Source organism: Miniopterus natalensis, chromosome 4 (genome assembly GCF_054644295.1).
Source record: "Miniopterus natalensis isolate mMinNat1 chromosome 4, mMinNat1.hap1, whole genome shotgun sequence".
NCBI lineage: Eukaryota > Metazoa > Chordata > Mammalia > Chiroptera > Miniopteridae > Miniopterus > Miniopterus natalensis.
Genome location: NC_142084.1, coordinates 16,341,891 through 16,355,144, shown reverse-complemented (window position 1 = coordinate 16,355,144; position 13,254 = coordinate 16,341,891). Strand labels below are relative to the sequence as shown.

Below are 13,254 nucleotides of genomic sequence, written 5' to 3'. Positions count from 1 at the left end.
AAACAAAATAACATTTATGTTTTGTGAAAAGGGGATTGTGGGTCTTAAATCGGATCTACGGTTTTCCTTATAGAAAGAAATTTGAGAAGTTTTTATGTTAAGGAATACAGCCTTTTCATTCCAGTATTTCAGGATGTTGCTGATTATATTGGATCTACCGTATTTAGCAAAACTCATTCCTAAATTTATCATTATTTGGTCCTGAATTGCAACTGTGTTACTTTCTCTCTTTGAGTGGTTCTTGGAGCATGTTTGTGGTGGATGCTAGCTACTATTATAACTTTTAGAGTACTTTGTTTTTTGCAAAAAGGAATTGCTGTGTCCTTCAGTAATTATTACTTAACCCATCTTTTTTGCTGCTCCAACTAGGAATCAATAGTAAGCCATATGTGTTCTAAAATTGGTGTGATGGTTCTGACTTAGAGGGAGGGCTTAATTTAGGTGGAGGAAGGCAAGACATATTGATCTATCCTATAGATAGACTAAATAAGAGAGGAGAAATAGCAAGTACATTTTTTAAAATGTATATTTTAGAAGTTTAAAATGTCTTATTTAGCTTATTTTAATGATCAAATCTGAATTTCTTAAGGGAGCTTCATTTTTGAAGGTTTGTGAGGAGAGGTAGTATAAAATATTTAGCCTTCCCTTAAGCTTTCTCATAGCTCCAGGTGGAATTCATGGGAGTGATGATTATTCTTAAGTTAGTAGGAACAAAATTTGTGGCTACTAATATTTTAGTCCCTAACATAAAATACAAATTAATATGTTAAAAATTTTAGAATCTGTTTGTTAAAAGTCATTCTATGTAAAACAATGTATTTTTCTACTTATATTTGATAGTTTGATATGATGTTCTTTAATCATACTTATTGCATGATATGACCACCTGTCTAGAGAATATATAAACAATTATATAATATGCATGTTTTGTGATAGAATGTTCATTTTTACTGAATTCTTTTCTCTTTTAACTAGCAATTACTATTCCAGAAATATAGTGTTAGAGAAGGTAACAATTGGTTATTGACAAATGTAGAGGTGAGATTTTTACTCTTACGTGACTTAAAACATTAATATTTTTGAAAATTTTAATTATAGCACTGCTTACTTGATATAAATTGTTTTTTTAGTGGAGGCATGTTTTGGCCAAATAATAACTGGATTGATAAATGATTTTTCTAACTAGATTTTTGGCCACGGTGACTGTTTTTGTTTGTTTGTTTTTAAGATGATAATAGCTGATTCTGTCGTTAATCTCCCTAGTAACTGTTGCCATCCAGTGGTTCATTTCTGAAATGTCAAGTGGGATAAAAAATGGACAATATGCTTTTCCCGTTTTCTTCCACCCCTTTGTTTAAATTCTAGTTGAAGCTAAAAAACATGCTTTTTTTAAAAAAAAAAAAAAAAAAAAAAAAAGGATATTTAAAAAAAGACTTGAGAAGAAAAAGTTTTTGCCTTTAGCATTTAAGAAGAGATTAACTATAAGAGAAAAACAGGTAGTTTTGTGTGTGTGTGTATGTGAGCCAGATTCCCTCTTTTCCTGTTTCCTCCACCTTTTTGTTTTTGTACCTGATCAGAGAGAGGTAGGAGAAAAATCTGCAATATTTAAGATTTGAAATAAACATTTTTGCTATTGGCAAAACCAGTACCACTCTAGGTGGGTGTTTTATATTTGCTGCTGTATGAAGCTGCTGGATAGAGATGAGCTGTATAACTGTATCATCAGGTAATAAGGGAAATTTCTGTGATTCTTCAGCTATATGTAAGAAACTATGAGACTTTATATTCCTTTGCATAATGAAGACTAATTTCATTGGATATGTCATTAATTTGGACTTTTTTGGTACTATGTCACCAAGCCTTTATTAAAGGTACAGACTTGATCTTATTTAATATTTCTATATAGTTATAAATGGTTTCCATTTTTGCTGGCCAGATATATTTCAAGGTAATGCTATGTCATTCTGAATTGCAAGAGTATGTGTTTCAGTGGGTTTATCAGTAAGATATTTATGAACTGCCAAAAGCAATCCCCAGGTATTCTCAAAGTAATAGGCATAGCTGGATTTTTAAAAAATTAATTCCAGATAATAAAACTTTAGAGGGGATAGGACAAAGTAAGTAATAGAATTGAGTGCTTTTTGTCACATCTGATTGACACAAATGTCTTTAAATCATTTCTGTATTTACTTATATATAACTATAACATCCTGAGAACTTAAGATTTCCCCCACAGGTGTTGTAGATATTTAAATTTTTTTGATCATGTGGGTCAGAACTTAAATATAAAATGGCTAAAACTACATTTGAAAATTTAAGTGATCATCACAAGAAAAAAATTGTAACTATGTGAAGTGATGATGTTAACTAAACTTACTTTGGTGATCATTTTGCAATATATGCATCACATGAAATCATTATGTTGTACACCTTAAATTTATACAGTCTTAATGTCAATGATATCTCAGTAAAACTGGAAAAAATAAATAAAATGGAATAAAAGAAAATTCAAGAGAATGTTGATTTTTCAATGAGTGTCATTTTTCCAGTTTCAAAAGGCATAAAAGATTGACACCTTGGTGAAGGACAGAACAAAAGAGTTGTAATTACACAGAATTATATTCTAAAGATTACATTTATATAGTGTTTTATTATCTTCAAAGTTTTTAACTTATTTCATCATTTTAATAGTACTGTCAGGTAGGTGAGGCAGGTATTATCTTTGTTTATTGAGGAAGAAATGGACTGTCAGGAATGTTGAGTGATATGCCTAGTAGAATTAGCACTTGTACCTAATTCTCCTGATCTCTAGTGCAATATTTATTCCATTATGCCCTGTTGCCTGATTGAAACGAATTTATATGTATCCTAAGACACTGGAGAGTCAAATCAGTGAACCGTCTTATGAATTATAATTTTCGAAGAGAGGTTACAAATGCTCTGAAAGCAAGGGGCACATATCTGTTTTATGTTTTTCTTCTGAACTTGATTCTTCCCAAGTACTGAGGAATATGCTATGTTCTGTATGTGATACTAACATTATTGACACCCAGAATAACATTGCCACTTGTTCTCTGTCTTCTTGCTGGTGGTGATCAGGAAGTAATGAGCAGTCTACCAACTTTTACATGGTCTTAACTCAAATCTGTCCCCAGTTCTTTCTAAAGCCATAATTCTACTTTAAGTACCTTACAGTTTTTTTAAATTGAGATATAATTCACATACCATAAAATGTAACTTTTAAAAAATAATACTTTATTAAATTTATTGGGGTGACAATGGTTAATATGAACATAGGTTTCAGGTGTGGGTTTCTATGAAAATGTAACATTTTAAAAGTATGCAATTCAGTGGTTTTTAGTACATTCACAAGGTTATGCAACATTCACCATTATCTAATTCCAGACATTTTCCTCATTCCAGAAAGAAATCTCAGACCTGTTAGCAGTCACATCCATTCCTCCCTCCCCAACTCTTCAGGCATCCACTAATCTCCTTTCTGTCTCTATGGATTTGCTTATGTTGGACCTTTCATATAACTTTATTCTGGCATGTGTCAGTACGTATTCCTTTTTATGGCTGAATAATATTCTATTGTATGGATATACTACATTTTGTTCCTCCTTTTACTGGTTGATGGACATTTAGGTTGTTTCCATTTTTTGTCTATTATGCCATAATGCAGCTATGAACTTCTTTGTACAGGTTTTTGTGTGAACGTGTATATATGTTTTCAGTCCTCATACATATGCATAGAAGCAGAATTGCTGTGTCATATGGTAATTCTATGTTTAATATTTGCAGAACTGTCAAACTGTTTCTCACAGTGGCTGCATCATTTATATTCCCACTAGCAATGTATGAAAGGGACCTTATATTTTTTGAGAGTGGACCATTTATCATTTTTTTTAAATAATTTTTTTATATATCTTTATTGATTTCAGAGAGAGGGCAGCAGAGGGAGAGAGAGATAGAAACACCAATGATGAGAGAGTCATTGGGGATGGAGCCCGCAACCCGGGCATGTGCCCTGACCGGGAATCCAACCTCGATCTCCTGGATCCTAGGTCGATGCTCAACCGCTGAGCCATGCCTGGCCGGGCTATCACTTTTAAAATGCATCTTCAAGCCTGTTTTTTATTTCCTTCCCTTCTACCTCTACCCCCATGTCTGACCACCTGTTGAAATTCTGTGCAGTCTTAAAAATCTAACTCAAATACTACTTATGCAAAGTCTTCTTAGATCACTCGGACTGGAAGTGACCTCTCTCTAATGTATACAGTTGTACCATTTACCTCTCTTTAGGCCTTTTGTAATCGTTGTTGGAGTCTTTGACTTATTTCTTCTACCACACTTTTGTGCTCTCATGGTGCTTTGTATAAAAACAGGTCTTCAGTAAATATTGGAGAAACAAATGGGAGAGAACTGGAAATCCTTAACTTGGGTTTTTAAAATGTTACATAATACATATATTCTGTATGTGTCTCTATAATAATGTATAATACCATATCAGACCAATGCTTTTTATAAAATTGAAATGTTAACATCTAAACACCATTTTCAGTAAAAAAATTCCAGAATTTGGAATGATGGTTTTATCTGTCTTACAAGGTATATGTATCTGCAAATACCTAATGTTGTGCACTTGCAGCAAGCTCTTTGTTGTACAGTTACCTTTCGATATCATATGACTACTAATATTCTACATTTGTCTGTTGCATGGGTCTAGAATGCCATCTTTGTAATTACATATTATGAGGCTGTGTTGCATTTTACTAAATACATACATAGTTCATAGCTCAGTGTTATTAGATCTGAAGTTAAAGGCTTATTTTGTAAAATTATAGTACAATGGATAATAAATTACATCCAAATCATTCTAACTTTACTGTCTTTATTAGGATATCTTTATTTGGTGTCCATTATGAAAACTGATGATCAGCTAGCTAAATATGCCAAATAATCTAGTCTAAATATTGTGGTCCTTTGATTATAAATTTGTGACATAGTGTTGCCTAGTGGTAAAGAGCACAGGTTCTGTACCCCAAAGCCCTGGGTTTGAGACCTAGCTTTGCCATTTATTAGCTGTGTGACTTTAAAGAAGTACTTAACCTTTCTATTCCTGTTTTTCTATCTGTCTACAAAAAATGTTAACTTTCCCAGGTATACATACTTATATATTATAGACATATATAGGTATATAAATATGTACTCATGATTATATACATGAGTACCCATGTTCATGTTTACTTACATGTACAGATCTACTTTTACCAAAATAACAACCATACTGTTTTGAATCTTATGGTGTTTGCTTAGTTTTACGAATGCTTTCTCATGCCATTCAGTATGCTTCAAAAACACTGTGTATAATGACTGTACCTTTATCCCGTGAATGTACAAAATATATTTACCAAATTTCCTATTTTGTTTTTTTCCTCTTATTTTTGGAATTTTAATTAATGCTGCAGTGAATATCCTTGCATATTTTTGTCTGGCTTTCAGATAACTTTTTTAAGGCTAGATTCCTTAAAATAGTATTAATAAATATACCAGAACAAATGGCATGAACTTTTTAAGCATTTTGACACATTTCCAAATTGCTTTCCTGAAGAGTTGTGCGTATTTTATTTAAGAATATATTTAGAATTAACTTGATTTGAAATTAGAGTTGCATTTACTTTCATAGGTTGATTTTGCTTATACCATTTATTCATTTCAATGAATAGGTATTGAATACCTACTATTTGCAAGGTATTTTTAGGCCCAGAGGATAGAACTGAACAAACAGGTATGGTTCCTAATCTCATGGAGCTTTCCCGTCTCTAGGACTGCAGATATTTGGCAGTGGATTAAATTTTTTTTAAAGAGTTAGAATTGAATAAATTAATTAGAAGAAAGGAAAACCTGTGCTTGAATGACTTTTCTATACTATCTAGTCTTTTCACTATGTAGTCCTATATACATCATCTTGGGGACTATGTTCATATACTTGTTTCATTGAAAAAAATGCTGCTTTTTAGGCTCTGTCTTAGGCACAGAAGATACAGTGCTCTCTAGAAAATTTGAATTTGGTGTGTCTATGTTATACCCGTAGTCAGATCTAAAGATAAGCAGATGGGAGGCTCCCTCAAAGTCCCTTTCCATAACCCCATATTTCTACAATAATTTATCTGGTTCTACTTAAATTCTCAATCAGAAGTCATATTACCTTAAATTGCAATTATTCTAACAATATTGAGATGTTACATCTTTAATTCATAAACAGGTTGAATCATTTATTTTGGACCAAGAAGATCTGGATAACCCAGTGCTTAAAACAACGTCGGAGATATTCTTATCAAGTACTGCAGAAGGAGCAGACTTACGCACTGTGGATCCAGAGACACAGGCACGACTAGAAGCATTACTAGAAGCAGCAGGTACATTATATTTTGTTTCCTCTTTTTCATCTCTTTAAAAGTCTAGATTGTTATACAAAGTTATACAGGATTACCCCCAAATTATATAACATTATGTGAAATTTGAAATCTCTATAAAATTTATTGTATTTTTTTTCCTAAAGGAAATGTTCACATTTTATATTTTAAAAATTCTTGGTTGAAAGTTTTCTATGAGTGATTTCTGGGCTCTACAGTCACATGTTTAAATTTTTTTTTAATACTCAGCCAAGGATATTTTTTCTATTGCTTTTTTTTTAGGGAGGGAGGGGGAGAGAGAGAGAGAAACAACTATGTGGGAGACACACATCCATTGGTTGCCTCCCATAGGAGTCCCACCTGGGACTGGGGATCGAACCTGCAACCTGGGTATTTGGCCTGACCGGTAATCAAATCTGCATCCCCTCAGTGCGTGGGCCGATGCTCTAACCACTGAATCACATTGGACAGGGCTACACTAACATATAGTTATCAAGGAAAACTTATTACTAATTATATTATAAAACAAAAATGTGAAAGATAAATTTAATTCGTCAAATTATGAATCTTTTAACTGATTTAGGAAATTCTATTACTACTCACTTTAGTCTGTATGTATCTTAATTACAGATTGCTTTTTTAGTCTGTATGTATGTATCTCCTAATTGTAGATTGCTTTTTTTTTTTTTTTTTTTTACTTAGAAGACTTTAAATAAAAATTGGACACAAAATTGGACCAGCTGTAGTCAAATATACCAAGCTATGTTAACTTGTTCTGGAGTAGCAGACAAGAAATATTCGTGATAAGCATGCTTTCTCAGAATAATATGTACTTATCACTATTTTATTTTACAACCTGCACATTATTTGCTACGCAAAATTTCCATTATACTGTAATGAAAACCTTTTATCTCCTAAAATTGTACTTTAAGAAGAAAGTTAACCCTTTCTGGTATTTGTATTATTTCTTTTGAGATGTTCACTTTGGTGCCACTTCCTTTATTTATTTATTTATTTAATATAAATATATGTGCACATTACACATACATAAGAATTTAATCTGGAAGAATTTACAACTTATTTTTTAAAATGGTGCTTAGACACTTGTGTATATAGGGCCATATATATATACACACAGACACACACACACGCATGCACACACACACCTTAGGCCGTGTTAAAGCTATTAAAACACAGAAAATACAAAATAAAAGTTTTTAAAAGTTTAGAAAATTTCATTCAGTTTCTGAGTACAGTTGATTCTAGAACAACCAGGAGGTTAGGGGTTTCAACCCCCACACAGTAAAAAATCCATGTATAACTTTTGAATCCCCTAAAATTCCGTTGTTTCCCAGTATCTGTGGGGTTTGGTCCCAGGACTTCCTGGGGATACCAAATCCATGGGTGGTCAAATTCCTTATATAAAATGGCACAGAACAATGCATGCCGTTAGCCCTCAACATCTGTGGATGCAAAACCACAGGGATATGATGGGCCAGCTGTATATTTCTTGAAAAAAATCTGCGCTTAAGTGGACCTGTGCAGTTTAAACCCGTGTTGTTTAAGGGTCAACCGTACTTTAATAAACATAATATTAAAGATAGGTATTCAGGAAAATCACAGCAGCCTTTTAACACATTTCATATTGAAGGAAATAGGCAATGTTAACATTTGACCAAATAATGACAGGGAAAAGTAGGAGCTAAAAGAAATTGAGCATTTCTATATTATTCTTAGAAAGATGTAGTATGTTAGGAATGTGTTTACTTGATACCATCTTGTTATCCTTTAACTTAATCCTGTTAAGAAAGAGAATAGGTACCATTTTTAGCAGATTGACTTTTAGTCCATCTAATGTCTCTTTGGAATTGATACAAACTTAAAAATAGATTGAACAAAATATGTAAGTATCCAGCAGAAGACTGTTTAATTTAGGGCAGGACTAGTAATTACAAAAAAAAAAAAAAAGGTATGACTATCACAGGGGTTTTACTGGGTAGCCCTCCCTTTTAGTCTGATTTCTTTTGAGTCTCCTGTTTGTGATTTAGGGATCTACTAGATAAGATTTCTGAAACGGGAGTGCCATGGCCACCCTCTTTTTTTCTGTGCTTTGGAACCTTACATTTTGCTTATAGCAGAGAGAAATGTGGAGAAAAGACATTTCTTTTCTCCAAATCTTCTCTGGACTAATTTCCTTTCCTTTGCCAGACCAGGTTTTTAGTGGTAGTACATCTTTACCCTTCAGTTTAGGCTGACTCATGTTGTGAGTACTACTTCAGACCTCTAAGTAAGGGTTTTAAATTCATTTCTCATTTTTCTGGATACCTCATGATTCTCACTCAGGACTGGCTCTTTTCAAGCATTTTTCTTTCCCCCTTTTCTCTTTTGGTTCATGAAGATAACTTAGACTTGCTTGTTTTTCATACTCATATTCTTAGAGAGAAAACCTTGAAAATTATGACTTTTGTCTTCCAGGAGGTGTAAGAAACTGTTGAATTTTAAAATGTTGTGTATTTTGACAATTTAAACTCCAGACATTGTTGGATGTAATATTTTGTCAAAGATACTGTCAGATGTTTTTTAAGATGATGTGCTCCCTCCTAAGTCCTGTGCAAGTCAGTTGTTTAGTAAATAGTTTCTTTTTGTGCTTTAGTATTTTCATTTGCTTTTTGGATATTGTGTTGCACCTATTACAATTAAGAGGAATTTTTAGACATATTTGTGTTTTTAATTATGAGAATGTGCTAGACATTGCTAGGCTTCTTAAGGAAGATAGAATTCTTGACACTATTTTAACTAAAACAATAAAGATGAAAGTATATTTTTTTCTTTAAGATTTTTTGAGATTCATAGAGAAAATTAAGAATTCAGGCCATTTCAAGAATTTTTAAAAATTCTTTTCTAAATTATAAGCGTAATGCATATTCTAAAATAGCTAAAGCAATATGAAATGTATTAATAGACTGTAACCTTCCCTTTGTCAAGGTTCACATATAAGTGTCGACTTTTTCCCCCTTGTTATATAAATACATGTATATGTTTGAATATACATAATTTTTTTAATGAAGTAGAACCATACTACATAAAATATAATTTTCTTTTTTTCACTTAATTTATTATGGGCATCTTTCCATAACACATATGTTGACCTTTTTCTTTCTTTTAAGGGGTAAGATAATATTCTGTTGCTTAGATACACCATAATTTATTTTACCAATATGTTGAGGGATATTTCTAATTTTTTCATATCACAAATAATGTTGTAGTTAACATATATCTAACTTCTCTTACTTGTGCCAGTATCTTTACAGGAAAAATTCCTAGAAAGTAGTATCACTGGGTCAGAGATATTTGCATTTAAAATTTTGATGACTGTTGTCAAATTTGATCCCCCAAGTTTCTACCAATATAAATTCCTATCAAGAGATTTTGAGAGGGCTTCACACCTCAATTTTTGTTTTCAATTCCATTGTTTGCATTTATTTATTATTATCAGTAAATTGTATGGTAGCTCTTTATAAATGATATAAATTCATTGGGTGTTAATTTTTCCAGTTTTGATTTTGCCTTAATTTTATTTATGTGTCTTTAATTAAATAGGAATTTTTACAGAAATTAAAAATGATTAATATCACATTTACTAGTCATTTACTTCATGGCTTTTAGGATTTGGGCTCATGTTTAGAAAAGTCCCCCCCTTCCCATCAGCATTAGAAAAATACTACACAGTATATAATAGTACTTCTCAAGTTTTATTTTTTTTTACATTTAGATCTTAAGTCTATCTGATATTTATTTTTGTGAATGGTGTGAATTAGAGATCTTAATTTTCAAGTGGTAGCCAATATCTGAACAGTGTTTATGAAATAAGCCCTACTGTCTACACTGATTTGAAATGTCACCTTTATCATATGTTGAATTCACAAATGATCTAGGATCTTTTGGGGGGGTGTCTCTATATCTTTGATATAATTATCTTTTTTCTATGAAAGTATCATACTGTTGTAATTTGTAGCATCATAATACATTTTATATCTTATTGGGCAAGTTTTCCCATTTTTTATTGCTGCTCTCCAAAAGTTTATTTACTGTTTTTCTCTCATCTTCAGTAGTGACAGGCAGTGATATTGTCAACAAAATTTTCTGTTACAGTAGTCACTGATTCTTTACTGATTCTGGAGGAAATATTTCTTTGCCAACTTAGACATCTGATAGTCCTACCTGATTGTGCAGGCTGTGAGGACAGAAACTATGCCTTATTCCTTTTTGTTTCCCTTGTGTCTGGCACATCATAAGCAAATAATAAATATTAAAAATAAGAATGAATTTCTTTAAATTTACAACGTGGCCCTAGAAGATGGCTGTAAGTGGCTATTAGGCCAAAGGAAGAAACTATTAGGTTGTTTGTTGTAACATTACAGAATGTCCCCTTTATTGCTACAGTCTAGACAAATAGGATTCTATACTAGAGACCTTATGGTGTGATTGTATACTTTGAAAGAAATCTCATTTATTTGCCAAAATAAGCATCATATTGAGTTACATTTGGAGTTAGGTAGAGGACAAATTAATACATGTGCATTGATTGTAAAGATGGAAAGACTAAAACATAGGTGGTTATGGATGGCCTTTTGACATTAGTGGCAAAATTGAAATTATCAGCCTACTATTCTTTCAACCTTATACATGGAGACTATGCCATTTTTGCCCTAGCTAATCGTGTTTAGAAATGTAATTACAATTTGCACTTTTATGGTTTTCTTCCCCTGCACTTCTGATTGATTGACGCACACTGAAGGAATTGGCAAATTGTCAACTGCTGATGGTAAAGCTTTTGCAGATCCTGAGGTACTCCGGAGATTGACATCCTCAGTAAGTTGTGCGCTGGATGAAGCTGCTGCTGCACTGACACGAATGAAAGCAGAAAACGGCCACAATGCAGGACAAATAGACACGTATGTATTTAATAACTTCTGCCAGAAATTAGATGTTTTCTTGAGTGGCAAATTTTTGTTAAATACATCTTTTGGAGGGGCTTATAAACTTTAGCCAAATATTATACAGGGTAGGCAAAAATAGGTTTACTGTGCCATTATGACATTCTTTTGAGTCAATAAAGCTATTGTAATAATCATAACCTGCATGTCTTTTCTTGTACGAAAAGTTGTAAACCTACTTTTGTCCACTCCTATATTTTAAGTTGATATATAAATGTATATATAATGTATGGATATAAAAATGGATATCATATTTTTATTCTTACATTCTACTCATTCATTGAGCACTCTTGTGGAATATACTATACTAGAGTGTGAGAAATGAAACAGAATAAGATCTGGTTTCCATGACTAAGGAAGTTACTTTTCCTAATAGTTATAGGAGTAAACTCTAAATTGACTGCTTGAATAATAATAAATGAAATGGTTGAAAGTTGCTAAGAGAGTAAATCTTAAGAGCTCTCATCACAACAAAAGAAAAACTCACTTTTTTTTTTCTATCTAAATGAGACGATGGATGTTAACTAAATTTATTGTAATCATTTCATAATATATGTAAGCCAAGTCACCTTAAACTTTTACAGTGCTGTATGCCGATTACATCTCAATAAAACTGGGGGAAAATAATAAATGAAATGGGTTGCTAATGCAATAATCTAGATGCTTGCTACTCAAATATGGTCCATGTACTAGCAGTATCAGCATCACCTCAGAGCTTAATAGAAATGCAGAATTTCAGACCCCCAGCTTGGATCTACTGAAGTAGAATCTGCATTTTAATAAGAAACATGGGTGATTTGTATGCACATTAAGTTTAAGATTCACTGATTTTTGTTAATTATTCTACAATAAAATTTTTACTTAGATTTTCACCTTCTACTGTTACCAAATAAAATGATGAGCAATAGAATTATATTCCAAATGTCTTTGGAAGTCATTACACTAGTATAGTGTAGTTTAAAAACTTGTGCATCTAATATGACAATATATTAGGAAATTTTGAAAGATAAAACAAGATGCTTAGTAAACAAGATGTTCATACAGTTTTTGTTTTTACTATATCAATATTTTTCTATTTATGACTATTTATACTTAATGTAATTTATTATCATGGAACCCTGAGTCTTTCTGTGTTCGTTAATTGTTTATAATTTTGTTTTCAGTCGCAGTCTGGCAGAAGCTTGTTCAGATGGGGATGTAAATGCTGTTCGTAAATTGCTAGATGAAGGCAGAAGTGTAAATGAACATACAGAAGAAGGAGAAAGCTTGCTGTGTTTGGCTTGTTCAGCAGGGTATTATGAGTTAGCACAAGTAAGCAAAGATAATCTTTGGTGATTAAAATTATCAAAGGGTTTTGATGTTTTATTTTAATCATTAATAAAAAATTATAATTATAGGCCAAGGTCTCCTTTTTGGCAGTAGGTTTTTAAAATGGAAACTGATATATAATTAATTTGTTGCCTATACATGCAACTAGGTATGGTCCATTTTTCTGCCACTTACTCAAAGTTAGTCCTAATGAATAAACACATAGAAATAGTATTTTAAATTTGTCTTTGGAAATAATACACAGCTATAATAGAAAGTGATGATTTATTTTCATTTTGCCAGATTACCCCAGTTCTTTTCAATTTTTTCCTTCTGTTAGAGCAATACTGGGAAATGGCCATGAGTTTATCAGTTTCTATCTTGTGAGTGTAGTTTTGCTGTTCTCTTACTAGATTATCCCAAGCATAACAAATTCTTTGACAAGAGCAGTTCCATTTTATAATAGGATGGCTAATGTGATTATGTACTTAAAGATTAATATGTAATGGTATTGTAAAAATATAGCATCT

The 13,254-nt window shown here is 32.1% G+C and overlaps 1 protein-coding gene across 4 annotated transcripts in view; it reads left to right on the top strand.

Moving 5' to 3' along the window:
- The window catches only part of ANKHD1 (ankyrin repeat and KH domain containing 1), a 111,616-nt gene that overhangs the window by 18,803 nt on the left and 79,559 nt on the right, over positions 1-13,254 (top strand). For all 4 annotated transcript variants that reach the window (XM_016214130.2, XM_016214131.2, XM_016214129.2 and 1 more), the window contains exons 2-4: positions 6,269-6,422; positions 11,218-11,374; positions 12,580-12,727. In XM_016214130.2, coding sequence (XP_016069616.2) covers positions 6,269-6,422; positions 11,218-11,374; positions 12,580-12,727 — 459 coding nt within the window. The remainder of the gene's footprint in view (positions 1-6,268; positions 6,423-11,217; positions 11,375-12,579; positions 12,728-13,254) is intronic.